We start from the raw sequence: 27,989 nt of genomic DNA on the forward strand, positions 1-27,989 counted from the left end.
AAGGAACGCGAACATTGAGTGAGTCCTCTTCTCGCACGGAGCAGCTCTGGGCCGTCACAAGCCCCTGCCGCCGTCCCTGAGCGACATTGAGCTGGTTAAAGTCTAACTGACGGACGCGTCAATCTATCTTCAGACGGCAGCATCCCGGGAGCCGGAGGACCGAGGAGGAGAGGGTCACAGCTAGCATCTTCACGTTATAGCGTCCTGTCCTGGCCGAGGAGCGGGGGACACTCCCACAGGTACCGGATGGGTAATGTGTGGACGGACGTGGGGTTGTCCCCACGACTGAACAACACGGCTCGGATGGAATAGAAATGATTATTACTGATTGTTACCGAGTCGTTGTCAAGATGTCGCTAGCGAACGGGCGTCAGAGGGGAAACGGGGGCTGGGTTGTCACCGAGATTTATCTTGTGAGAGCTGTTGATAAAAACATTATTGTTATTTGTTAAGGCGTGCAGGTGGAAGAAATGACTTCTTGGAGTGAAAAAGAACTAAGATGTCAGCCGTGTTCTCTTAACCTCTCCATCTTTTCGTGAACAACCTTTTAGCGGGTCACACAGCGGAACGACGGCCGACGATGAGCACCAATGGGAAAGTAGAATGGAAAAGTGACGTCATACATCCTACAAATTAAAAGCCTCTTTTACACAGAGAGTAAGAGCGTTATAAAACAAATATTTAACACCCCACTCGCTGTTAGCTCTCTGGGTAAAACATTTACGGTGGCATTGGATCTCATTAACACAATCACACTTTTAAATGCCAAACAGTTTGTGTGCGAAACCTTTTAACTTTTGTTTGGCAGCTGAATTAGTCAAAGCATCAGTCCATTATAACCTCTCCAGTGGTTACAACACTTCTGATATAATGATGTTTTTACGTCGATGTGTTTACATCTCTGTCTATTGACAGGATTCTTCACAAGTGCTATAGTTGTAACTATACAAATCTTATAGTAGCTGTTCTATGTAAAGACACTCCTGTATATCTGAAGTTACAGCCCCCAGGTAGAGAGAGCTACTGTCTGTTGTTTTCTCATTTTCCATGAAATAAGTGAACTTCCTTCACATAGACTTGAACAATATCCTGACGTACTACGTCCGTCCATCTCATTTGATGCCCAATTTGCATCACAGGGAACTTTTAGAGCAAGTTTTTCAGTTGTGTTCTTTTTGGAGAATAGTCCTTGTTCATTTGTACCTTTAAGATACCTGAATACATGTTGTTCCAATTTTCTGTATTCTGTTTTCCAATTTTCCACAGTTGGTTCACGAAAGTGTTGAGAAAGTTTACCGACAACAAAGTTAATGTCAGGTCTGGTACATGTGGATAAGTAAATCAAACCTCCCACTGCCTCTCTGTACTCTTGTTTCAACTTTTCTGCATTTTCTGTATAATCCAGTTTTGGTTCACAGGGAGTTTATCTCTGTTTACAGTTCTGCATTCCAAACCTTTTTAATATCTTTCTCACATATCTCTCTTGTGACATTCTGACTTGTCCATTTGTTTGTTTGAAATGTATTCCCATGAAATGTTTCAATTTTCCCAACTCTTTCATTTTGAGCCTTTGAGTGAGCATCCTTTTCACCTCATGCATTGCCTTTTCATTGTTAGCTGGTAGAATAAAGTCATCTACCCATACTATCAGGATTAGCTTTTCATCATGCCTTTCCCCTGTATACACACAATGATCTGCAGCATTTTGCACAAAATCATTTTCACATAGATATGTGTGTAACACAGTATTCCAGTTTCTGCCTGATTGCTTGAGTCCATACAAAGATTTATTTAGTTTACATACCAGTTTTTCACCTGTTTTTGATTGTTTCTCATAACCTTCTGGTTGCTCTATGTAAATCTCCCAGTCAATGGATGCATGTAGATACCGCTGTCTTGACATCCATCTGATGCAAGAACAAGTTCTCCTGTGCTGTTTTCTGCATGAGAATTCTGACACTTGTCATGTCAGCTGTGGGTGAGAATGTCTCTTCATAGTCCGTTCCTTTATTCTGGTTGTATCCTCTAGCTACAAACCTTGCCTTATATTTGTCATTTCCGTCTGAGCCCATTTTAAGAGCATAGACCCATCTCCCTCCTAGAGCTTGTTTACCTGGTGGCATCTGGGTCAGATAAAATGTCTTATTTTCCTCCAGTGAACGCATCTCATCATCCAAAGCGCTTTTCCACTGTCTTCACTTGGATGACAACATCGCCTCTTAGTATGTTGTTGGTATGTCACACACTGCTCAATAACAGAAATAACACAAGTATGTAATTCGTCCATGGTGTCATCTGTTTCAAAATCTTGTAGATAGGCTGGTTTGTGTTTTGTTCTTTGTGGATTTCTCCAGATCAAACTTTCAGCATTAGCTTCTGCTTGTTCAGTCCCTGCTTGCTCATTTGAAGTCTCAGTGCTCTTTTCTGTAGGATTTTCCAGTTGAGCTGTTTCTTCCTTTTTCTCTCGTATATCACAAAGTGCATTATCTCTGTTTTCATTGTCAAATCCTGCTTATAAGTCTGCAGTCTGAGTTTCCCTTTCTCTACTTGCTTTGTTGGAGAATTTCACCAACCTGTGTTTTTGAACCTTTTCTGTGTCAGGATAGTATACCAGATAGGCTGGGCTATTTTTATCGTAACCTACAAAAATGCCTTGTTCACATCTGGAATCTAACTTGCCCTTGTCATGTATGTATCCAAAACATGTTAATCCAAATTTTTGCATTTGTGATATATTTGGTAATTTTCCTGTCAGTAACTCGTAAGCAGTTTTCTTTGTTCATCTGTTGTAACACCAATTTCTTACATGGGCAGCTGTCTGAATAGCATAGTTCCACATTGAGTCTGGTAACTTGCTCTCTAACAGTAAGCATTTAGCCATGTCATAGAGAGTTCGCCATCCTCGTTCTGCTGTGCCATTTTGGTGTGGCGAGTAAGGTGCAGATGTCTCGTGTCTAATTTTGTTCCTTCTGAACAACATCTGAAAGTCTCTATTGGTAAACTTGGTGCCGTTGTCTGAACGTATGCACTTGACCTCACCGTAGGGTGATACGTCAGCTAAAAACCTTTCTGTAGCAGGTACTGCATCACTTTTTGACTTGAGAAAATACACTCGAATTGCACCTGAATAATCATCGGTAAAAGACTGTGTATACTTGTACCATTCCTTAATTGTTGTTTTCATTGGGCCTGCCAGGTCTGTATGTTTAAGTTCTAAGGGCTTCTTTGCTTTATTGTCTGGCTCCCTACTTCTCGTTTGAGTAAACAGGCCTTGTGTACAGATTTCACACATCTGATCTGACTTCACTGCACTTCCCTTAATGTCCATACCTTTTACTACACTTTGAAGTTTGATTTCATCCTGAAAATTACAATGTCCAACAATCTCATGCCAGGTTTGTATATCATGGCACACCTTACACTGGTCAGTATCATTAACAGTAGATAGGTAATACAGCTTTTCATATTCATGAATGCTAAATCTGTTACCATCCTTGGTGACCATGTTACTGTCTCCTCGCTTGAAGGTTACTGTTGCTCCTCCACCAGTAGCTCGTGACACTGAAAATATGTTGTGAGGGTATGAAGGCATATACAGAGCATCACGCAGCTGTGCTCTGCACTCTCGTCCATCGCTGTCCAGGAGAAGTATCATCGCAGTTCCTCTGCCTTTGACCATTCCACTGCAACGTGTCCCATCAGCAAGATCCACTGAATGTGTCTGGTTGAAAAGTGCTGTCAAAGTCTACAAACCTGTTTGTCATTCATGATGTGGGATGTTGCTCCTGCATCCACCATAATGCCTTTGATGTTTACTTTGGGGTTTGAATCATCATCTTTGGCTTGTGTAGCTTTGAAGAGGTAGTCATGTGCTTCTTCATCTATGACTTTTCTTCCATTGTCCTGTTTATCTTTCTTTTTACACAAGGACTCTTGATGTGTGTTGCTTGTACAAAAGTTGCACCACACTTTTCGGGTACATTTCCTTGCTCTATGTCCTTTTATTCCGCACCTAAAGCCTGTCATATTTGCATCTTCAGCTTTTCCTTGGTTGTTGGTGTACTTCTTTTGGACATTTCTCTCATGCTTTGCATCCGTTTTCAATCACGTTATCTGTGGTCTCAGTTGTGCTCATTTTTATGATTTCTCATATATTCGTAATCTTCTTTTGAAATCGGCAAATGTCACATTATCCTCATTTTGCGTTATATGGATAGCTAGTGGCTTGTAGGGATCTGGTAAACCACCAAGAATCATGGCTATGATAAAACCATCACTGAGAGTCTCACCGGCACCACGTAGAGCTGTAATCAGGTTCTCTGCTCTGATGATGTAGTCCGTAGTTGACTCGTTGTCTGCCTTCCGCAGCTTTGTCAAGGATGTGTACAGGTTTATGATATGGGGTTTGCTTTTACCTGAGTGATGTTATCTCAGTATTTTCAATGCTTTTATGCCGTCATCTGTAGCATCGTGTCTGATTAACGACAGGCTTTTGTCGTCAATTAGCCCAATCAACTCAGCATAGCAATCTGGATTCTTTATTCTGTCTGCTTCTCTCTGCTACTCACTAGCTGGTTCATGTAAAATAGTTTCTTTCAACTTTAGAGTGTGTAAATGTCCCAAAAATCTTGTTTCCCAAAGGTTGTACTTTTCTTCAGATCCATCGAAGAACATTTGCGGTGACAGGAGTCCAGAAGCACATGTTGCCATTTTTCTTTCTGCGTGCTTAAATTTAGCTGGTACTTTGCTAAATCAGTTCGTTAGCTCGAGTAATACGTCTCTGTTACTTCTTAGAATATGCACTAACGTTCATTTGCTGAGCGTCTGTAGTAAGCTCCGTCTAATACTTAACATTAGCTTTACCTCCGTGACTGTTAATATTTGTTCGGCTTATATTCGCCCTTGCTCACCTTTCATCCTGTCATTCCGTCGGCTCAATGTTGCCCATGTGTCTGGGTTTCTGGGCCCATAACCTGTTAAGGCGTGCAGGTGGAAGAAATGACTTCTTGGAGTGCAAAAGAACTAAGATGTCAGTCGTGCTCTCTTAACCTCTCCCGGGCATTTTTATTGAACAACCTTTTAGTGGGTCACACAGCGGAACGACAGCTTGTCTATAAACACCGATAAGAAAGTAGAATGAAAAAGTGACGTCATACATCCTACAAATTAAAAGCGTCTTTTACACAGAGAGTAAGAACGTTAGAAAACAAATATTTAACACCCCACTCGCTGTTAGCTCTCTGGGTAAAACATTTACGGTGGCATTATATCGCATTAACACAATCATACTTTTAAATGCCAAACAGTTTCTGTGCGAAACCTTTTAACTTTTGTTTGGTAGCTGGCTTTGTCAAAACATCAGCGATCATTTGGTCAGTAGGGCAGTAGTCCAATATAACCTTTCCAGTGGTTACAACACTTCTGATATAATGATATTTTACGTCGATGTGTTTACATCTCTGTCTTTTGACAGGATTCTTCGCAAGTGCTATTTTACCCTGGTTGTCTTCGTACACAGTTGTTTTGGCATAGTTGTAACTATCCAAATCTTTTAGTAGCTGTTCTATGTAAAGACACTCCTGTATAGCTGAAGTTACAGCTATGTACTCTGCTTCACAGGTAGAGAGAGCTACTGTCTGTTGTTTTCTCATTTTCCATGAAATAAGTGAACTTCCTTCACATAGACTTGAACAATATCCTGATGTACTACGTCTGTCCATCTCATTTGATGCCCAACTTGCATCACAGTAAACTTTTAGACCAAGTTTTTCAGTTATGTTCTTTTTGAAGAATAGTCCTTGTTCAGTTGTACCTTTCAGGTTCATTATATTTAGAAATTCACAAGTAAATATAACATAACCACGTTTCCCACTTTAAACAAAAAACAGAAAATAAAAAGTTAGCATTGCTTAATTATGTATATACAATCTTATTTTAGCTATCTAATACCAACAGGATGTCATTGACGAAAAAACCCCACGATACATCGTTCGTATGTGCTTGCCTCTAAACGTTACTGATTTATTGTATTTATACATTTGTTTTTACATTCCAAACATTTGCAAAGGGATTGGGATGAAATGTTGTGAGGAGATGAGCCTCGGGCCAGAGGGGCCCCAGGCAATGAAGGACCCTTCCCCCCAGTATATGAATGGAATGTTATATATGGTTCTGTACTTTAACATTCCCATAAGTAATGCTTAAATCAGTCTTCTAGGTAATGGTGGAGCTCTGTGTCAGATAAAGTCAACTGGATTTGGAAGAAAAGCTTAAATGTGTTGCATCTTAGAGGCTTTTTTCAGTTCCAGAACCACTCCACACTCTGGTTTGCAGTGGTTGTTTTGGATCCCCAATGAACTGCACCTACTTGCACCAGCGGATGGTGCAACATAGGACAGGATGAAACGCCTCAGGGTAGCTGCACCTGAAGGACAACGGCCATTCGTTTGGAGATAACTATGTACATAGCTTGGCCAGTGACGACATCAGGTTTGAGAGAGGGGTAAAAGAAGCTGTCTATGTCAAACTGTGAAAGTCATCACTCAACTGAGATCCACATTATTTGTATGATAGTGCAAATGACAAGTTTGTCTGATTTGCTGTTTGATTTGTTGGCGTGATTATATAGAATGACTTCGTTGGGAGAATTTATCTTGGGAACCATTCAACCCCATTAAGGTATTATGTGGATCAGAGTCCACCAGATGTATATAGGGGGTAGTCTTGCCTGTATAGTTACAGGTCTTTGAGTTTGATTTTGGATAGGCCTAGATTGACTTAATCCCTGCTGAGCTGTTCTACTTTGAATGTAAATTTAATTACTTTAAATGTTCTTTGGTTTTTTCCTTTATCTTTCATTGCAGTGTAGAAAAAATTATTTGGAGCTGAACATATATGGATCAGGACACTGATGGAAGGAGAAACAATGTCGGAGAATCACGTTGTCAATGCCATCAGCCCTCCTGCCTCTGTGAGAGAGCAAGAAGAAGCTACAGCTCAGGTGGACGCAGAGTCTCAGCTGATGTACCGGATAGAGCGTCCTGTCTACAATGAAACGCTCATCAGGTCACGTCTTCTGCACCGTAAAGAAAAGTCCAGCTCCCTCAGGCAAAGGCTGGCACAACACTTCCGGTAAGTTGAACCTGGGTTGTTCAACTCAGTATTTCTCAAACCAAACAGTTAAAAAAAAGAACAAGGTAGTCGGAGACTGCAACATCCCATGACATCCCTGAATTCAGAATTTTACCTCGACCTACACATTTTCGTGCCTCTATTTCAATAATGTTAATGCTTGAATTGAAGTATGAAATTGAATTAAAAAAAAGAACAATTATGGTTTTCATTAAATTTGCCAAAGTTGATTAAACTAAAATAAAAACAGCAAATCACGTGCTTACTGAAACTCAATTTTCTTCTGACTAACAAATGAATGCAGCTATAGTCAACCATTAATGGAAGACCACAGGTTTGGATGTGTTTGCGCTGAGCAGTTAAACTCATTTAAAACACTTGTTCAGAAAACGTTTTTAATGGAGTTAATGTTTCAGCATTCAGCTGCCAGTCTCTACCACAGTGATGTAGTGATGGGGCGGTGAAGTCCTTGTCTGAATTGGTCTTTTCTGTAAAAGTCGGTGTGAACATGTTCATTATGTGACTCTAATCAGTGACTTTAACTTCCTCAGAATAACACGTCCATTTCTCACAGGGATTTTGTTGTATAAGAAAATGTTTACCCATAAATATGGTGCTACATTTATATGTACACAAGTGCTTAGATGGATGTCAGGTGACATTTTCAAAAGGAAACATGTTGGATCATATCTGATCTAAACAAGTTTGAATGAGTAGAAGCCACAGAATCAACAAACACCTCTTCTTCTTCTTCTTTTCCTTTGGGCTTTTCCCTTCAGAGGTCGCCACAGCGAATCAATTGCCTCCATCTAACCCTGTCTTCTGCATCCTCTTCTCTCACACCAACTACCTTCATGTCCTCTTTCACTACATCCATAAACCTCTTCTTACACCTCTCTCTCTCTCTCATATGTTTTGGAGGGAGTCATAATCTGCAACTGAGGAGCAATAAGATTTGAGTGAAAGTTGTCCTAAAGGGGCTAAAAAAAAATCAGAATTAGTTTACTATTTAATACAAAGTGATTTAAAAGCTGATCAGAAATTAATCCATTGATTTCTTTTCACAGGTGTTCATCAGCAAGGGCCAGGGCGGCGGTCTTTAGCTTCCTTCCTATTCTGACTTGGCTGCCGTCCTATCCAGTCAAGCAGTACCTGTTGTCAGACGTGGTCTCAGGTCTCAGCACCGGCGTCGTGCAGCTCCCCCAAGGTCAGGGCCCAAAGGCTTGTTCATATGCATCCCTGATTACACATACCGTACGTTTTGGGCTCTGTCGTTTCTTCTCTGGAAGAAGGGACACCTACATGTTTGCCTGTTCTGATGAATGAAGCCTACAGGGTCATGTGTTTAGAGGCTTTCTACAGTAGTAAAGTCATGTGGCTTAAATGTGTGAAAGGCCAGCTGCCGGCGCCTGGGACTCTGCTTTTGGCTTCACACTGAGTCTGTTTTGACACGTCTGGGACTCTGAGGTTGTAATGTAACCTTTTTGCTTCTGGGAACATTCAGTTTATTTACACCTGCCCTTGTTCTCTGTCCTGCAGGCCTGGCCTATGCTATGCTGGCAGCTGTGCCTCCAGTTTATGGCCTGTACTCCTCGTTCTACCCAGTCCTGCTCTACACCTTCTTCGGCACATCCAGACACATCTCTGTAGGTGAGAAATAAGAGGTTGTAAATATCCTGCGTCCTGCTGTGTTTGGTGATCGTCTTGAAATGAAACAGCAACGCCTGAAGGATAGCTCACATGTGTTGAGATTAGTTTTATGAGTTGTTGCGTCAAGTCATTTTGAATTACTTCCAGCTGTTTTATAATAAGAAACTTGTGAAAAGGGTGTAAAAGGTGACACGACAGGAATGTGATGATGCAATACACACTCACTACAGAAGTTCTGATTGAATAGGTATTTCATGTTATCTGCTCAGTCTGTACAGAGAGAGACTGATGACAACACTACACAAACAAAGCATAAACTGTGTCAGAATGAAGGCATAATGTTATACCCCCGGGGTGTCAGTACTTTCACACACCCCTGACTTGATGACTGTACTGTATGGGATGTTGTGCTAATCCCTGTGAGCCAGCGCCTTCAACCGATCTAAAGACGGATGTAAAGAAGCAGCGTTGTTCATGCGGTTTGCTGTTGGACCAGTGTTGAGCAGCAGTGAGCGCTTTGACGTTGGGACTTTTGTGCTAACGTCACCGGGTGTTGTTGATTGGGTCACAGTCACAGAAGCTAACCTTGAATGATCTGATAGCTGGGCGTGGCTGTCAACCCTTAACTTTAATTAACACACTTTGTTTTTATTGTTGCCTGTGAGCCCATTGAAGAAGGAAACGGTTTGAATAAGTGAGTCAACTTTTAATATCCCTGCTGAAATTTTTTCAATGTGCATACTTGGCTAATTTCATTACAGTTTGCTGACTTCAGTGCACATAAAGTTTTACCTGTGGCCTACACGTCTGTACCGTAGTCAGGAGGGCTAAATCTGCTTTTGATGAAGGAAAATGTGAAAATGAAGTCACTGAGTTTGTACCATTTTTGTCAGATGTTCTAAGTAAAGTTTTTGTATTCGTAGGAATCCATTGTGGTCTAAAGCAGTGGTTGACATCAGAAGTAGTCAGTCAGTGACCTTTATAATGTTTCAAGTTCCTCCTTTTGGTCTGTGCCAAGTCCATGGTCAGCTAAAACTGTCCACCAATCCACTGCTGGGGGGTACGTTACTAAAGGGTAGCATCTCCATGATCCCTCTGACCGTGTTCCAGACCGGCCCTGGTGGGGGGACGGATCCTTAAAGCTGCAGTACGGGACTTCTTGTGACAACAGAAATCCTCGTGACAGTGTTCTGACGTTTTAGACTCCAGCATGTTATTATAAACAAGTCGGTCCTTTAATGATCCCCGAAGCGAAATTACTTTTTTTTACTATCCAAATAGTCACACGTATGACTTCCTCCCACCTCCAAAAACATGCGCTTTAGGTTAATTGCACATAGTGTGTGAGTTAATTGCACTTAGTGCGTGCGTGGTTGTCTGTCTTTGTGTAGCTCCACGGTGCACCGGCGTCGTACCCGGAGTGTCCCCCGCCTCACACCCTAAGACAGCTGGGATAGGCTCCAGCTCCCCGTGACCTGCTACGGCGGATACAGCAGTTCAGAAGATGAATGAATATATACGTATATATATACAGTATATATCTATATATCATGCAGAGCCATATACACACAAACACACACATGCCTGCTGGCATGCTGATAATTATTTCCTACAACCTGCTCTGTTTGCCAATGTGTTTTTTTGGTAAACCAGTGTTGACTTTGCTGAGACCCACATCACAACCGGTTTCCTGCAATTGAAGATTGTCAGGCATTTAAAAATTGCCCGTTGTGTGAGAGTTAGTGCGTGCTTGTCTGCGTCTCTGTGTGTCTCTGCGGTGCACTGGCGTCCCACCCGGAGTTTCCCCTTGCCTCACGGCCTCAGTCAGCTGGGATAGCCTCCAGCTCCCCGCGACCCGCGTACAGCGGATAAAGCAGTTTTAAAAGCCCAGGAGTATTGCAGATTATCTTGTGTTTAGTTTAATCAACATTGTGTGAACTTCTTTTGCAATGCTTGAATGCAGTGAGGGTTCTTTTGTGTGGAGGAGTCACACACTTCAGGTTTAGGATCTGATTTCACTCACGTGATAACCGTCTCCTTGGGTGTCGACTCTAAGCAGTCAGCGCATCTGAAAAAACTAGTACAATAAACTGAAGCTCAACCTTTTGAAACAACGATCTGATCTGAAGTGACAAACAAGAAGTACGTGACTTCATTTCCTTCGCTGTAACTCTGACCTGATCAGATGTTGCTCTGGAAAGGATGATCTCTAAATGTCTTGAGGAGACACACACATTCACCACACTGTATAATAGCTAACCTGGATTTAAGTGGGCCAAAGGTGATGTTCACAATACTTAAATGATGGTGTGTGATGAGATGAATGTGTTTGGTGTTGCTCTTCTGCTTTTCCTGCAATGATTCTTGATATTGAAGAGAGACTGTGTGTCTGGGAAACTGGTTAGCTTCATGAGTCAGTTCAAAGCTTGTTCTAATCCATTATTATTATTATTATTTCAATATTATTACATTATTATTATTATTATTACTACTATTGTTATTATTATTATTATTATTATTATTATTATTATTATTATTATCCCAACTGGATCAGAGTCACAACAGAACAGCCCAACAAAAACAATAATCCCAGACTGATGTTAAAATATTTTAACCTGTTTTTAAGACGAAACCTTTGGTGTGTCCTTAACTCCCTTTAAGATGGGTTCACGGGGGCTGTTGGGTTAAATGATGTCAGAAATAAAACACCAGTCTCAGTTATTTAAGGTTTTGTTATACCATAACTATTAAAACTCAGGCTTGTCTAATGTTTAAGACTGGATTCTTAAACATTGATTGTTATTTGAGACCTTTTTGGTTATGAATACACAGTGGACATAGAAAGAGTAGAGCTACAGACACCTGTCAGTTGTATTTCTGTTCTGTTATATATACTGTGATAATGTACACCTGCATGTAAATGGACCTGGTAATGTATTTCATGGGTTACATCACATCTGGACCCAAACGCCTTCACCACTGCTGAAGCTGAAGGACAGGAACAGGTGCTCCCAGTAGCGCAGAACCGTCAGGATCAGACCAGTGGTTCCATGACGCTCTGCAGGTCCAACCTGGAAACATGACGTCATCAGGTCTGACATGAGACTGTTGATCTGCAGGTACTTTTGCAGTGATAAGCCTCATGATTGGGGGCGTTGCAGTGAGGGAGGCCCCCGACTCCATGTTTTTGCTGCCTGTCAATGGATCCAACACGTATGTGCTCAACGTAGAGGCTCGAGACGCCCGGCGGGTGCAGGTGGCCGTTGTGCTCTCTACACTGGTGGGAATCATTCAGGTCAGCCTCACAAAAACAATCAGTTCACCTGAAATCCGTTGTTCTCCTGTCTGCATTTCGTGTTTAGTTTTGGTATATTTGGTTAAATCATCACAGTACAGTGACAAAACTCTGAATCTCATGTTCAGAAATCACTGTGGACCCAAGTTCTGTTGATACATCCACATCTTGAGTCAATGTTTGCATTTGACACAAAGCCACCTTGTTCTTTTTGGCCCTTACTGTTTCATGCTGCCTTATTTCTTCATGCTTCTTTCAGTTTCTCTTAGGTCTTCTCAGGTTTGGTTTTGTAGCGATCTACCTCACTGAGCCTTTGGTGCGAGGCTTCACCACAGCAGCAGCGGTGCATGTGGTCGTCTCTCAGCTGAAGTACCTGCTGGGGGTGAAAACACAGCGCTTCAGTGGACCTCTTGCTGTTATTTATGTGAGTTTTCTCACAAGTATGTGTTACCATCTTTTAAAAAAAAATCAAAAAATTGTAAAAAAAATAAAAATAAATAAATAATTGTGCACACACACACACACACACACACACACACATATATACTGTAATTCTTTTCTCACATTTTCATTCCTTCGTTTGAAAATGAATCCAAGCTGACTCACTGATGTCACAAATAAGGAAATGAAATCTAAGAAATGCACGTCTAATCACAGAATTAAAGAACCTCTATTCTCATGTTATTCCTACTACACTGTTTCTCGTTTCCCAGAGTGCTAAGGCTGTGCTCAGTGACATCGCCAACACCAACGTAGCCACTTTCATTGTGGGCCTTCTGAGCATCGTCTTCTTGTACGGGATCAAGGTCCTCAATGAGCGCCTGAAGAAGAAACTGTCCATTCCCATTCCTGGGGAGATCTTTGTGGTCATCGTGTCAACCGGCGTCTCCTACGGCATGTCGTTAGCCAGCGGCTATGAGGTGGACGTGGTCGGGAAGATACCAACAGGGTAGGTCGATCCATTCTCATTTTCTTAATGTGGTCCAGATGTTGTATTTTAAATATTCAGGATGTACAATGTGTGATATCCTCTGTCCTCAGGCTTCTGCCTCCCACCATCCCACAGTTCTCCTTGTCACCCATACTGGTCACAGATGCCTTCGCCATCGCCATCGTCGGGTTCTCAATGGGAATCTCACTCGCTAAGATCTTTGCCCTTAAGTATGGCTACAAGGTGGACGGTAACCAGGTGAGTCTGAAAATATGAAGCTCTTCAGCCGAGCAGGTTAACCTCACATCACGATCGTTCACTTTAAATCAATGGTTAATGTCTGATGTCTCTGAATCAACAGTAACTACAGTGACTGTGCTGTACATCCTGTACTTTCCTCTACTTCCTGTTTTGTGGTGTTACACGTCACAGAGGTTACTCATGCAACAAACATTTCTTGATCTATTTGACCTTTAAACTTTTGATGAACATTACACTTTTTTACTTCCTTACTCTGTGACACTCCTTGAAATAATAGTTACAAATTACTTCAAGGTGCCCAAAGCAAATGTCCACCTAAAAACAGATTTTGACGAGGAAGTATCGATGAGGTTTTCTTCACTTTCTTGCATAAAAACAAAGTTCTATCATTCCAGCGGTGATGAAGGAATGAGTGAAGTCCTGATGTTTGGTGAACCAACATCTGAGCACCAATGCTTGTGTTTCAGGAGCTTCTCGCCCTTGGCCTGTGTAACTTCATCAGCTCTTTCTTCCAAACATTTGCCATCACGTGTTCCATGTCAAGGAGCCTGGTGCAGGAGAGCACTGGTGGAAAAACACAGGTAAACACACTTGTGATTACACAAGCAGGAGCTGACAGAAGCTCCGCCCACCCTGAGACCAGCAGGAAGAAGACAAGAGTGATACGAACAAATAGGAAAAACAAAGAAATCATTGATACTGATAAATCCTGACAGAGAGTTCAGTTGATCACTGAGAAATGTGTCATCACGGTGTCGTCACGACGACGTGGCGTTACGCTGACACCACAGCGTTACAGCTAGACTACCTGGATCAGTCGGTTACACTTTGTAGGACGGTTCTCTGAGTGAGAGTTCACGCTGATGCCATTAACGCCGGATCTGTGTTCAGATTGCAGGACTGCTGTCGTCTCTGGTGGTGCTGCTGGTCGTGGTGGCCATCGGCTTTCTCTTCCAGCCGCTCCCTCAGGTGGGTGGAGGTGATGAAGCAGAGCCTTCGACTTCCTGTCTGCCCGTTCTCCATCACAACACCAGAGAAGTCAACTTTCTCTAATTTCTCCGTTCTGCTCTGTGTCCCAGACGGCGCTGGCTGCCATCATCATGGTGAACCTCTTGGGGATGTTCAAACAGTTCAGAGACATTCCTTCACTGTGGAGGACCAGCAAGATCGAACTGGTCAGTCTGTTAAATTAATTCTAACACTACAGGGGTCAGAGATCATCATGAAGCGGCACACTGAAGGCCTGGAGCTGAACCAGGTCCTGTTCTGCACTTTGACCCCTGGGATTGTTTTTTGATCGGTCTTCATCTGAATCGGTGCTGATTGTAGTGAACTTCTGTTGTGTGGTTGTGAAGCTGGGCGTGAATTCGTAGTTCTTTGATGGTTCATGTGATTAAACAATAGATGATTGTTGGATTACATGTCGCTTCTCTTCCATCACTGACAGAACGTTACTTTTACGATTGTCTGGAACAGAGGACGTAGTTTTTTTGCGTCCGTGATCAAAATAGTTTCCTTTGTCTGTCTCAGGCCATCTGGCTGGTCGCCTTCGTAGCTTCTGTGCTGCTGGGTCTGGATTACGGGCTGCTGGTGGCCATGGCATTCGCCATTTTGACAGTCATCTACAGAACGCAGAGGTATAACTGACAGGAAGTGTGTTTATTTGCTCGGATCACATATTTTGGTATTTGGTTTGGATAAAGATAATGTTACAGAAGTCATATCACAAGTAGGAATTTTCCATTTTGTTGCACATTTTCTGCAAATTTGATGAATGAAAAAGGACCTCATAGAAAATCAGAATTCTTATGGTATTTTGAATTCTCACTGGAGTGCTGAGAAGCTTTTATCAAACGATGACGCGGGTGGATCGTCTGATTATAAATCTGATTAGCTTTTATCTCCTGTTGTTGCGGAAGTCATTCAACAGTTGACATCATTAAAAAATGCATTCTCTCGCTCATTCCCTTCCATAATATAGCAGTTAAGACACCCAAATAAACTGTTGGGTGTAATATGAAACAAAGGTTTTTTTTATGATCAAATGGAAATAAAACAGGATGCACATGTTTGGTTTGTGTTTAAACTTCTTTCCTGGTTGTCCAGCCCAAAAAGTTCCATCCTGGGCCACGTTCCTAATACGGGGCTCTACTTTGATGTGGAGGAGTATGAAGAGGTGAGTGTGTTTGAAAACCTTAGAGTCTGAACACAAAGACGTCGAGTCTGTGGGTCTGAGTCCTGTTGCTGCTTCTGTTCCAGGCGCACGAATACGATGGAATCAGGATCTTCTACTCCAACTCGTCGATCTACTTTGCTAACAGTGACATATATGTGAATGCCCTCAAGGAGAAGGTAATGTCAGCCTGTGTTTGCTTTAAGTGCTGTATTGTATTTGTTGTGATCAGTCCTTTATTAATTCCAATTAATCAATCAATCGATTGATCAACTTCTATTTTTATAGCAGCCGTGACCTGTGACCCGGATGTGGATAAACGGCTGAAGACGATTACTGATTGTCTCGTCTTTAAGAATTTGAATGAATGATGATCATTTAGATCAGAGTTGGTTAAAAATGCCTGTTTGATGGTTACCTTAGCAACAAGACTACAAACCTGTTTTTGTTCAGGTTTATTACAGAAAAGCCTGATCTGTTTTCAGAGTCATAAGTCTTTTGACTTAAAGGACAGATAAACCTGCAATTTGTTGTGTAATTAATGATTGGCGTTTATAATGTGAACACAGTTCATGAGCTGTGTACCTGCTTGACCCCCCCCCCCTCCCGTGTCCCTGGTGATGTGTTCACAGACCGGAGTCTACCCCGAAAACTTACAAACGGCCCAGAAAGCCCAGCAGAAGCTGCAGAGGAAGAAAAACAGCAACCAGAAGTCTCCACTGAAGGTTTGGGCCACAGTGAGTCAGTCAGGTTTCCCAGGGTGCTTCAGGCCTGTGTGTAGTCACCCTGGTTAATAGTGCAAACACACTTGATTTGCTTGCCAGGCTGACGTGTAGCTAATGATCGGTTACATAGTTTATCTATAGTGAGCAGTATAATTCATGGGTCATGTGACAGTGAAGTGAGTTCATGACTTCTGTTTCAGTCTGAACAGTCTTGTTAAAGACTTCATTGTGTGACGCTTTCCAGTATGACGAGCAGGGAGTTACCCACAAAGCTTTGCCCTCCGACCACATGATGCCGGAGCAGAGAAACGGCCGGCTGGAGGACGGACACAGCTGCTCAGACGCAGAGGAGGAGCAGGGGGAGGAGACCGTCGTCCTGGAAACCCTCTGCCCCGTCCACTCCATCATCCTGGACTGGACGTCTGTCTGCTTCATCGACTCGGTCGGAGCCAAAGCCGTCAAACAGGTTCCGTCTCGTTCCTGCAGCAGCGGCGCCGTCGTGACGCTCAGGGTTTGACCTCGGTTACTTTGTTTCTTCAGGTCATTAAGGAATTCTCAGCTGTGGACGTTCAGGTGGTCGTAGCAGGATGCAGCAGTAAGTTATCCATCTGACTTCACGTAAAGAAACTTCCTGGAACTCAAAAAATGGAAACACAAAAAATACTTCCTGTTCCTTATTGAACCTGAGTGGGAGGATCAGAGTAGAACCCTTTCAAAGGAGTGGATCTAGTCTATTTAACCCTGGAAGGTATTTTCTTAAAATACAATTAGTGGATCTTGATGAAAATAATCTGGTTTATTTAGGGGGATGGTGAGTGGAATCCGATGCAGAAACCATCTGGATCCAACAGATTAAAGGTTTTATATTCCTACAGGTTCAGACCCAGTAGAACTGGGTTATCGTGAGGGTTTCCATCTGGTCTCACTGGTGTCTCTGCTTCCATCTCCCAGGAGCTCTGCTGTCTGAGCTGGACACCTTACAGTTCTTCACTGGGGTCGTGACCCCAGAGATGGTGTTCCCCACCGTTCACGACGCTCTCCTCCGCTGTCAACACTTAAACTCCCAGCGGGCGGCGGCTCATCCCGACAGGTCGACCTGTTGAGGGGAACCGAGGAGGTCCCACCCGCTCCTGTCGGCTCCAGCATCAAGGGGAGATGAACTTTAGCGCAGCTGACTATCTGTGACACTGGAGCTGAGAGCAGCGACACCAACGACTGAAGCTTTCTTCCAAACCACATTCCCTCAGATTGTCTTAGCGGATCGCTGCAATTTCTAAATCACTTGTTTCAAAATTATGAATGCTGTACTGGTACGTTGAGAGTCCAACTAGTGTAGGAACTGGTGTGGAGTGTTGAGGCTGCTGGTCGTCATTTATTGTTACTGAACAGTCGTGTCTTTAAGGATTATTTCTAGGTGTTTTCATGTGATTGTGTATTTAAACAAAAGCACTATCGTTGATCAATATATGCAGTATTGTATTTGGATTGCTGTAATATTGTATATTCTCTTGTGCACATTTAGGAACCAGTGTTTATTTTTTGATGTCTGAAGTTTTAGTTTTGTTTCTGTAACCACAGGAGGCCTTTAGGAAATTTTGCACCATTCAACAAAACAGTGAGTCTCAACTCTGGAATAAACTTTATTTTTATGGAACAACGATACCAGTTGGATACGACTCCTCTGCTGGCTTTGACAGTAAAATGCCAGCTCACACACACACACACCAACACACACACACTCAGTTATAGGTCATGTATCTGGGGGTGGCGCTGAACTTGGCATATGACTTGATGACCTTGTTGACGGCCTCCAGGAAATCTTTTTCCGTGGCGATCTTCCGGCGGGCTCTGATGGCAAACATACCCGCTTCGGTGCACACGCTGCGGATCTCAGCGCCTGACAGGAAACATGAGATAGTGCTTACGGGGCAATTTTCAAGACAAACAGGAAACACTGTGTGCAAGTCATGTAGCAACATCTAACACTTCCAAATATTTAGGCTTTGGGTGGGATTATTGTCACGGTTTGATAAAGGATGTTAAAAAAATTAAACACAATCAAAGGTTCAATTTAGACAGCTTTATCCAGCGTGTGGTGTCTACAGCACTGAGATCGGAAGCATCTGAACTTTACCTGACCTGATAAAACAGGATTTAAAAAAGTTCACTGATTATTACATAATTCAGTTAATGCAAAAAAACAAAAACAATCAGGTAATTTGGATTCATGCGTTGTTAGACTGACAAAATCATTCTTATAGCGCCCTCTGGTGGCCACCACACATTTTCACAAGTTTCTACACTGAGACTTGTTGCCTGTCTTACCGGTGCTGTTGGGACAGAGGCGAGCCAGCAGCTCAAAGCGAATGTCTCTCTCCACACTCATGGAACGAGCGTGGATCTTGAAGATGTGAGTGCGCCCCTTAAACACAGAAACCAAACATGAGGTCAAAGGTTCATAAAGGAAGTGCAGTGAAGGGTTAAACACACTGCTGTTCAGACGCACCTCCAGGTCAGGCAGGCTGAATTCGATCTTCCTGTCCAGACGTCCGGGTCTCATCAGCGCCGGGTCCAGGGTGTCGGGCCTGTTGGTGGCCATCAGAACCTTGATGTTGCCTCGAGGGTCGAATCCGTCCAGCTGGTTGATGAGCTCCAGCATCGTCCTCTGGACCTCGTTGTCGCCGCCGGCCCCGTCGTCAAAACGAGCGCCTAGCAGGTGAAGAACGACAAACCTTCATCGTCCTGTGGAGATCGTACTCTGCTTACGTGTCCTATGAGGATCATCATTTTGTAATAATTCGGTCGACATATTTTCAAGGTTTGCGTAACAGTGGACAGTGGTCCCTCGATTGTCGTGGGATTTACGTTCTAAAAACAACCGGCATAGGCAAAGCAGTCAGGTTTATTTTCTACAATTATTACAGATGTTTTAAGGCTGTAAAACCCCTCACCACACACTTTTCTAAGACAGGCATTAACAATTTACACATTTCTCTCATTTAAAAAAAAAACATGCAAAATTGCACCAATGAAACTGCGAGGCTGTGAATGATAAACCGCGTTACAGTGAGGGACCCCTGTATCCTGTTACTGCTGAACTGCATATTATTTGCAAGGATTTGAAATTTATGTACATGTAGTAGTAGTCGTACAGTATTTTCCGCACTATAAGGCGCACCTAAAAGCCTTTAATTTTCTCAAAAACCAACAGTAAGCCTTATATTACAGTGTGCCTTATTTGTGAAAAAAGTTTTGAAATAAGACATTCATTGAAGGTGCTCCTTAAAAACAGATGCACCTTATATATGAAAAAGGTTTAAAATAGGCCATTCATTGAAGTGTGCCTTATAGTCCAGTGCGTCCTATAGTGCGGAAAATACTGTAAACAGATAAAAATAACATTTTGCAAGTAATTTTTTTGTACCTAAATTCCAAATGTATTTTTAAATTACAACATGGCGCCGTGCTAAGTGGCGACTGTTACAAAAACAAATAAACACACGGGAGCTACTGTATCGTTTCCCCTTCATTTTTGTCCTTTCACCTTTGTTTTTTACTTCCTGCCGTTGCCAACCAGATTGGTGACGACCTTCTTATCCTTTTGAAACTTTTTCTGGACATATCCCCAACTTTTTTATTCGTGTGATACCCATGGCAACCGGTGAGCGCATTGTTTACACCCGCGACCAGCTGATCGCGCTACGCCCACCTGGGCCGCTGCCCGGAGTGAGGCCAGACATCCCGGAGGAGCTGAGGAGGAGGCGTCGAAGCCACAGAGCTGGGGCAAAGCTGAAGGCGAAAAAGATGAGGTTTCATCCGGCACGTTCCCCATTATTACGGGGAACGTGAGGTCTCTGGGCAGTAAGGTGGACGAGCTCGCCGCGCTGGTTAAAACCCAGCGGGAGTATCGTGAGTGTAGCGTGACGTGTTTCACGGAGACATGGCTGCACTCGCACATCCCGGACGACAGCGTGGCGGTACCCGGCTGCAGTGTTGTTCACGCGGACAGAGACGTTATTAGTAGCGACAAGAAGAAGGAGGGGGGATTGCACTGTATGTGAGTGAGAAGTGGTGCAATCCGGGACACGTGCACGTGAAGGAACGTCTCTGCAGCCCGGACATCGAGCTGCTTGCCGTGGGAATGCGGCCATAATATCTGCCTCGGGAGTTCACGTCGGCGTTATAATTGGTACCTTCACCCCCCCCCCCCCCCCCCCGTCAGCTGACGCACCAACGGCATGTGTCATCACCTCCACTGTCGCCAGGGTGCAGACCCAGCACCCGAACGCCTTCACAGTGATCACCAGTGATTTCAACCATATCACCCTGGACCGATTGCTGCCCACATTCCACCAGTATGTGGACTGTCCCACCAGGAACAACAAGTCTTTGGACCTGCTGTATGCTAGCACCAAGGATGCATACAGCACGACAGCCCTTCCTCTCCTTGGCAGATCAGATCACAACCTGGTCCTGCTAAATCCCTGGTACGTCCCGCTGGTCAGGAGGCAGCCTGTCCACACCAAGATGGTCCGTAAGTGGTCTCAGGAGGCTGCTGAGGCACTGCAGGCCTGCTTTGACTCCACGGACTGGGATGTGCTCTGTAGGCCACATGGGGAGGACATCAACCTGACGGACTGCATCACAGACTACATTAGGTTCTGTGAGCACACCACTGTGCCAACCCGGACTGTACGCTGCTTCCCCAACAACAAGCCATGGGTTACAAGTGACCTGAAGGAACTCTCAAATAAGAAGAAGAGGGCTTTCAGGTCTGGTGACCAAGGGGAACTGAAGAGAGTGCAGCACGAGGTCCGAGACAAACTGAGGGAGTGTAAGGAGACCGACAGGAGGAAACTGGAGGCCAAACTCCAGCAGAACAACATGGGGGGCGTGTGGTCGGGAATGAAGAAGATCAAAGGGTGCTCAGGGAGACAACGACAAGCATCAGCGGTCTAGACAGAGCCAACAAGCTGAATATTTTCTTCAACAGGTTCAGTTCACAACCATCTGCCTCGCCCTCACATCCCGACCCCCCATGCTCCCCCTCCACTTCCATCACTCCTCTCTCCACCCCTGTTGGTGGGCAGTCCTGTGCATCACCTCCCCACCACCACCACTTCCTTCATGGAACCAACACCCTCATGGAACCAACACCAATACCCCCCCACCAGCACCCTCCCCACATGTCAGTGACTACGGGCCAGGTCAGGAGACAGCTGGAGAGACTTCACCAGAGGAAGGCACCCAGACCTGATGGTATTAGCCCCAGGATCCTGAAGACCTGTGCCCCCCAACTGTCTCCAGTCATCACACACCTCTACAACCTGAGCCTGAGCCAGGAGAGAGTCCCGGTGTTGTGGAAGACATCATGCTTGGTCCCTGTCCCTAAGAAGTCGGCCCCATCGGAGTTGAACGACTACCGACCAGTTGCCCTCACGTCTCACCTGATGAAGGCGCTGGAGAGGCTGGTCTTGGCCGGCTTGAGGCCTCAGGTGAAGGAGTTGCTAGACCCCCTACAGTTTGCATATAGGCCCCAATTGGGAGTTGATGATGCCGTCATCTACCTCCTGCAGAGAGCCCATTTGCATCTGGATGGTGGGGGAAGCACTGTGAGAATCACCTTCTTTGATTTCTCCAGTGCTTTAACACCATTCAGCCAAGGCCGCTGGGTGAGAAGTTGTGGGGGATGGGTGTCGACACCTCCCCCGTCTCCTGGATCGGTGACTACCTGACAGATAGGCCACAGCTTGTCCGTCTGGGCAGCGTTCTGTCTGATGCGGTGGTCAGTGGTACAGGAGCCCCTCAGGGGACTGTGCTGTCCCCTTTCCTCTTCACACTGTACACAAACGACTTCCAGTTCAACTCCCGAGTCATGCCACCTACAAAAGTTCTCGGATGACTCGGCAGTTGTTGGGTGTATAAGTGAGGGGAGGGAGGGGGAGTACAGGGCTGTGGTGGATGACTTTGTGGAGTGGGCTGGAGCCAATCACCTGAGGCTGAATGTTAGCAAGACCAGAGAGATGGTGACCGATTTCAGGAAGAAGGGGAGCACGCCACAACCGATCCACATCCTAGGAGAGGCTGTAGAGGAGGTGGAGGACTATAAGTACCTGGGTGTCAAGATCTCTAACAGACTGGACTGGAATTCTAATGTCGATGCTGTCTACAAGAAGGGGATGAGCAGACTCTATTTCTTGAGGAAGCTGAGATCTTTCAACGTATGCGGCAAGATGTGGGAGATCTTCTACCAGTCTGTTATGGCCAGGGTACTTTTCTTTGCCATGGTCTGTTGGGGGAACAGCATCAGAGCCAGCGATACCAACAGACTTAATAAGCTAATAAAGAAGGCTGGCTCTGTGATTGGCTGTAGTCTGGACACTGGAGGCCGTGGTGGAGAGGACGACTCTTAACAAACTTTTATCCATCATGGATAACCCCGCTCACCCTCTCCACCACACACGGGACAGACAGCGGAGCTCGTTCTCCAATAGACTACTACAGCTCCACTGTCGAACAGAAAGGTACAGGAAGTCATCCCTGCCACAAGCCATCGCGCTGTACAACAGCTCTGAAATATCTGACTGAGTCCCACCACCAGTCTGATGTTTTGGTATGGCTTCACTAGATCCTGTGTATGGCCAGAGTGCCACACTTATTTATCTATGACTAAAGGCCTACCATGCTTGGGTACTGTTGTTAGTATTGTTATTATTATTATTATTGTTATTATTATTATTATTATTATTAGTCTTAATATTGTTAATATTTTTTCTGTTAATATTATTATTATTATTATCTTTCCCTGTCTTATTTTTCCACAATGCACATTTTCTGTATATTTTCTGTAATAATTCTGCGCTGCTACTGTGACGTCTAAATTTCCCAGTTTGGGATAAAGTGTATCTATCTAAATTCAGTTTATATTACGGATAACCCTCTTCTATTAAATGAACTAACTCAACAAAAGTACCCATTGCTTTTTCTTTGATGTGGCTTCAAGCGTTGAAACACAAACCTACCTCCGATGGCATCGATTTCATCAAAGAAGATCAGACAGGCCTTTTTGGTCCGGGCCATCTCGAACAGTTCTCGCACCATCCTGGCGCCCTGCAAGAGACAGCAGCAGCCGTCAGGACTCTGAACGCCGCCGCTCTCCTTCCTGTCAGGTGCGTCTTCGTTCTCTCACCTCTCCCACGTACTTCTGCACCAGCTCAGAGCCGATGACTCTGATGAAGCACGCGTCTGTCCTGTTAGCCACAGCTCTAGCGCACAAGGTCTTCCCCGTGCCGGGCGGCCCAAACAGCAGCACGCCTTTGGGGGGCTCGATGCCCAGGTTGACGAACCTCTCAGGCTGTCGAGTGGAGAACAAAAACATGAATGAAGGGCAGCTTGTGGATAAACGCTGTGACCCCAGAAAGGCTCTGGCTGTGATCAGGCTCCAGAACCCTTCATGTGTGAGTGCTCACGTGGAGGAGGGGCGTCTCCACCACTTCCCTCAGCTTCTCAATCTGTTCCTTACACCCACCAACGTCGCTGTAGGTCACATCCGGCTTCTCCTCCACCTGACAGGAGAAACAAGCATGAGCAACAGAGGATCCACCAACAAGAACAACTCAGACATTTGCACTTGAGTATTTCCATTTACTTGTATTCCATCACCCTCTTAAAAAAAAAAAAGACAAGCAGTTATTTTAATTTTTTACAAAAATGATTTTTCCTAAATCATCAGCAAATGTTTCAGTTTTTTGTGTTTCCTGTAAATTCTGAAGAAAAAAAAAAGACAGGCAATAATCTTAAGAATATGTCAATTTGAAACTTTTCATTCATTGTGTTTAGCAAACAAATTGAATTTTTCGCCTCTTTTTATTTGAAAGAAGAAAAAAAAAGGATATCAGATCTGAGAATCAGTTAGGCTGATTAATTTTCTACCTTTAAATGAAACTCTGGTTTTATAGGATGTGAGAAATGGAAGAAGGCATCATTGCAAAAAAAGGGGTGGAAGCCAGCTGTTTTGTCCAAATAATAACAGGAACAACTTCTGGGAAATGTCAAATATTCCTTGGATTTCTTGACAGCAGTGTTGTAGTCGTAACTGGGTGGATTCAAACCTGCATCATGGTGACGGTGGGGTCAATCTTAGGAGGCAGAGGAATATGGATCTGATACTTATTCCTGTCAACCCTGATAGAGCAGAAAACACACATAATTTAACAGATCGTTTTAACACATATTTGACAGACATTTGTATTTTAAACGACATCTGAGACTTTGAAGTGTTCTGCCTCACCCGACTCTCATGCCCTCCTCGATGTCAGTCGGTGCCACCTGGTCGCTCAGGTCCACCACAAACTTGGCAAACTGTTTGACATTGATGATGTATTTCGGGTCCTCGGAGTCTGCGTTGATGATCTTTGTACATCTTAGGAATACAAAGAAAGAGAAACACGTAACGCTGGAGAAACATGAAACCAAATGAGTCTCTCATACTATAAGGGGACCCAGTAATTAATATACAGTTTTGAAAACATGATTGAAACATTTCAAATTTGAAGGAGGTTATTATTACAGTTTTTGACAGAGGTTATCAGGTGAATGTAGTTATAATCGTGAAAAAGATGACAGCAAATAGATTCCATTCCTGTAAAAGCCATGACATTGTGTCATTCCTTCCCTGAGCGTGTGACACCAGAGCAAACACAGCGGATGTCTTTACCTTGCTACCTGCAGAGGCTGTTCGCTCTGCAGGGTCTGTTTGTCAGCAGCCAGATCCCAGAGCGCTGGTGGAGCCAGGCCGGTGTCCGACTCCTTAATGCCTGTCAGAACACACACAACCAGGCATCAGAGCCAAACCTCTAATCCACTGGTTTACAAAGAAAAACACACACATTTATCAGCTGTTGGGAAGAGCCACATCAGTTTAGATGATTAGTTTTTACTTATAGTTTTCATAGATCTCCGCAACAAATATTGCGAGTGTTGTTCACAAATATAACACAAATTTTTCTGACTATTGCAGTCCCTAAATGATTTGACCATTAACGTCCAGTGTCTCTAGTTCTCTATGGAGACCCTTCAGCTACCACTGCAGACATGACAAAAATCCAGAAACCAGACTCTGGCAGCATTGCTTTTGTGAGGAAAGAGCTGAGCAATTTTAGCTCATTCTTCACACAAAAAACCCCAAAAACCCCTAAATCATCAACAAATTGTTCTATTTTTTGTTTCCTGAAAATTCAGAAAAAATGACTTCATTTTAATCATTTTAAGAATGTGTCAAATTAAAAAATTTTACTCCACCAGAAAAGAAGCAAAAGCTTTCAGGTTTGTAATATTCCTAAATTTATTTTTTTGTGTGCGTGTGTTTGTATGAACTGTGTGCTGCGTACTCAATGACCCAATAAAAATTTATTCTTGTCATTACAGGTATATGCCCCAAATCCATCCAACAATTTCTCAAATTGGGTGAATTGGTCACATCAAATTGTCTGTAGGTATGACAGTGAGTATAAAAGCTTGTCTATATGTGTGTTCCTACAGTTAAAAAGAAGTCAGCTGGACAGAGGACCTTCTCCTATCGTGCCACTTTCCTGTGGAATAATCTCCCTATAGATATTAGAAAGTCTGAATCCGTAGATATCTTTAAATCTTGACTCAAGACGTATCTGTTATCTCTAACATACAAGTAATATCGGGGGTGGCAGTCTCAATGTTTAGGTTTAGCCTAGTCCTGCCGACGAGCTGTAGGATTTCTTAGTTATGCCCCTGCCTCCCATTAATCCTCTGCCATTCTGGTCCCTCTAGCACCACTCTTGCCCCGGTTCTATCTCTCTCCCTCCTTCTCCTGTTCTTTCTCTCAGGCCTCTGTGTGGTGGATGATCGGCAATCGGCTACCTCTGTCTGCTTCCGTGGCTGGTAATATCAAAAGCTGCACAATGGTCCTGTTTCACCATCCACTAGGGGAGTCTGGTTTGGTTCTGCTGTGGTTCTTGGCAGGGTAATCTTACACTGTAATTTTTTTTAGAACAATGACTTAGGCACTGTTTGGTCTGTCCTCAGAGTGGTGGATCCTCTGCAATAGGTGGCCTCTGTGTGCGTCATCGGCTGGTGGTCACTCGCTCTACTGGATGGATCAGCGTGCCTTTGTCATACATTATTGTTATTGTTACTGTCAATCTTATTATTATTGTGTTGTTAATCTGTACATGCGATATCTATTATCCATGTCTGTCCACTCCTGGAAGAGGGGTCCCTCCTCTGCAGTCTTCCTGAGGTTTCTCCCATCCATTTTTTCCCCTGTTAAAAGGGTTTTGGGGGGAGTTGTTCCTTATCCGATGTGAGGGTCGTACTGCTCGCAGTGCACAAAGGTCAGAGGAATATCATCGATGTGCAGATTGTAAAGCCCTTTGAGATATTGTTTGTGAATCTGGGCTATATAAGAATAAATAAACTTGAAACTTGACCCTGCAATTTTCTGGTGACTCATCCAGGGTATACCCTGCCTATTGTGCATAGCCAGCTAAGGTTAAGCTCCAGCATAACCCGTTACCCATAACTATGGATAAGCGGCTAAGGACAAGATGATTAAGGAATGTCTCATCTTCAGGAAGATGAATGGACATCCAGGCAAGCCCAAGCCCCATCGTTCTTACAGGAGGAGATGTTTTCTTTTAGATTGCCTGATCCTTGACCTTCTAAACGCTACAGAACCATAAAGCAAAGCAGCTCCACTGAGCTCCCACCATGCTTCACTGGAGGTAGCAGGTTCCTTTCAGCATCAGCTTCATTCTTCCTCCTCCAGACACACCGCTAATCCAGAAACCCCACAGATCTAACCTGGTTTCATGGGCTCCAAGAACAACAAAACGTCTGTCTTTTCTAGATGGCTCAGTAGGAGTTGAAATCATTTGAACACAGACAAAATCATATAAAATAAGTCTATGGAGGTTTTAACAACTTCTGATTTAGATGTGGTTCTTACTGAAGTCATGTTATGAGGGTTGGAATAGTTCTGAGCTTGCCATCGTCAGTAAAAGGATTTTATGTTTAGTCTGAAAATAAAACACACATTTGTTGCATTGAGCCACTGAAGATGTTGACTGACTTGGTTACTGCCAACAAGTGATGGATGAGGAGTTTCTCCTGCCCGGATCGCTCACCTGTCAGCTCGTTGATCTTCTTGAGGAGTTGCTGGATGTCATCTTCCACTTGCTTGATTTGTCTGGAATAGGTGCTTTGACCCTGAACAAAAAGCGTCACAATAAATTCTCTGATTAATCTGATTTTAGTGATTTCTAAAGGAACACCTCAGAGAGTTGAAGCTTTAATAAACTCACGTATGTTTTCAGCAGAGCGATGTCTCCTTCATCCAGAGCTGTGAGGATGAAAACGATACCGAGTCATCATCACCAGCGGGCCGCTAGCAGCGACGAACGAAGCGAGGCCGCTTATTTCTCATTCCTATTTCATAATATTTTACAGCAAGAACCCTACATCTTTTAGAAACCAAATGTTAACCCACGAAAGGAATCAGAATCGGGAAAATGGACAGTTTCTTTGACGAGTAGCGTAACCGTTAGCTCAAGTGGCTAATGCCGACGTTCGTTCTTAGCAAATTATCGTTTTCGAGAATATAATTAAATATGAACAGTGATTACCTCTGATAGGAGCATCATCCTTATCCTCTTCTTTAGTCTTCCTCTGGTCGTCTCCCAAATAATCAGGCATGTTTAATGTAGAAATGCACTGTTTTTCATAAAAACACAGAGCTTCGTCAATCAATGTACCATTACACAGCAGCTTTGAGTTTCCGGTACTGTGTGT

At 43.8% G+C, this 27,989-nt stretch overlaps 2 protein-coding genes across 3 annotated transcripts; one reads left to right on the forward strand and one right to left on the reverse strand.

Annotated features, from left to right (window-relative positions):
- Window positions 1–32: 32 nt before the first annotated feature.
- On the forward strand, window positions 33–17,826 carry slc26a5 (solute carrier family 26 member 5). 2 transcript variants are annotated; one of them, XM_068307476.1, is made up of 18 exons: window positions 33–239; window positions 6,864–7,131; window positions 8,199–8,338; window positions 8,671–8,781; window positions 11,901–12,076; window positions 12,336–12,500; window positions 12,790–13,025; window positions 13,118–13,265; window positions 13,736–13,849; window positions 14,160–14,237; window positions 14,348–14,443; window positions 14,799–14,905; window positions 15,375–15,444; window positions 15,528–15,620; window positions 16,074–16,178; window positions 16,411–16,632; window positions 16,707–16,761; window positions 17,118–17,826. In XM_068307476.1, the coding sequence occupies exons 2-18, from the start codon at window positions 6,911–6,913 to the stop codon at window positions 17,267–17,269; spliced, it is 2,289 nt and encodes a 762-aa protein (XP_068163577.1). In that variant the 5' UTR covers window positions 33–239; window positions 6,864–6,910; the 3' UTR covers window positions 17,270–17,826. The 2 variants fall into 2 exon arrangements, with proteins under 2 accessions (XP_068163577.1, XP_068163578.1); XM_068307477.1 differs by having other exon boundaries at window positions 16,074–16,166.
- psmc2 (proteasome 26S subunit, ATPase 2) lies at window positions 17,794–27,986 on the reverse strand. The gene is made up of 12 exons (XM_068307478.1): window positions 27,824–27,986; window positions 27,503–27,540; window positions 27,326–27,407; window positions 24,883–24,982; window positions 24,457–24,588; window positions 24,278–24,350; window positions 23,636–23,731; window positions 23,356–23,520; window positions 23,189–23,276; window positions 18,673–18,875; window positions 18,492–18,588; window positions 17,794–18,063 (listed from the first exon to the last, which is right to left on the reverse strand). Exons 1-12 carry the CDS (start codon window positions 27,891–27,893, stop codon window positions 17,906–17,908), a joined length of 1,302 nt encoding a protein of 433 aa, XP_068163579.1. The 5' UTR covers window positions 27,894–27,986; the 3' UTR covers window positions 17,794–17,905.
- Window positions 27,987–27,989: the final 3 nt, after the last annotated feature.

The sequence above is a fragment of the Antennarius striatus genome, chromosome 22, assembly GCF_040054535.1.
Source record: "Antennarius striatus isolate MH-2024 chromosome 22, ASM4005453v1, whole genome shotgun sequence".
Taxonomy (NCBI): domain Eukaryota; kingdom Metazoa; phylum Chordata; class Actinopteri; order Lophiiformes; family Antennariidae; genus Antennarius; species Antennarius striatus.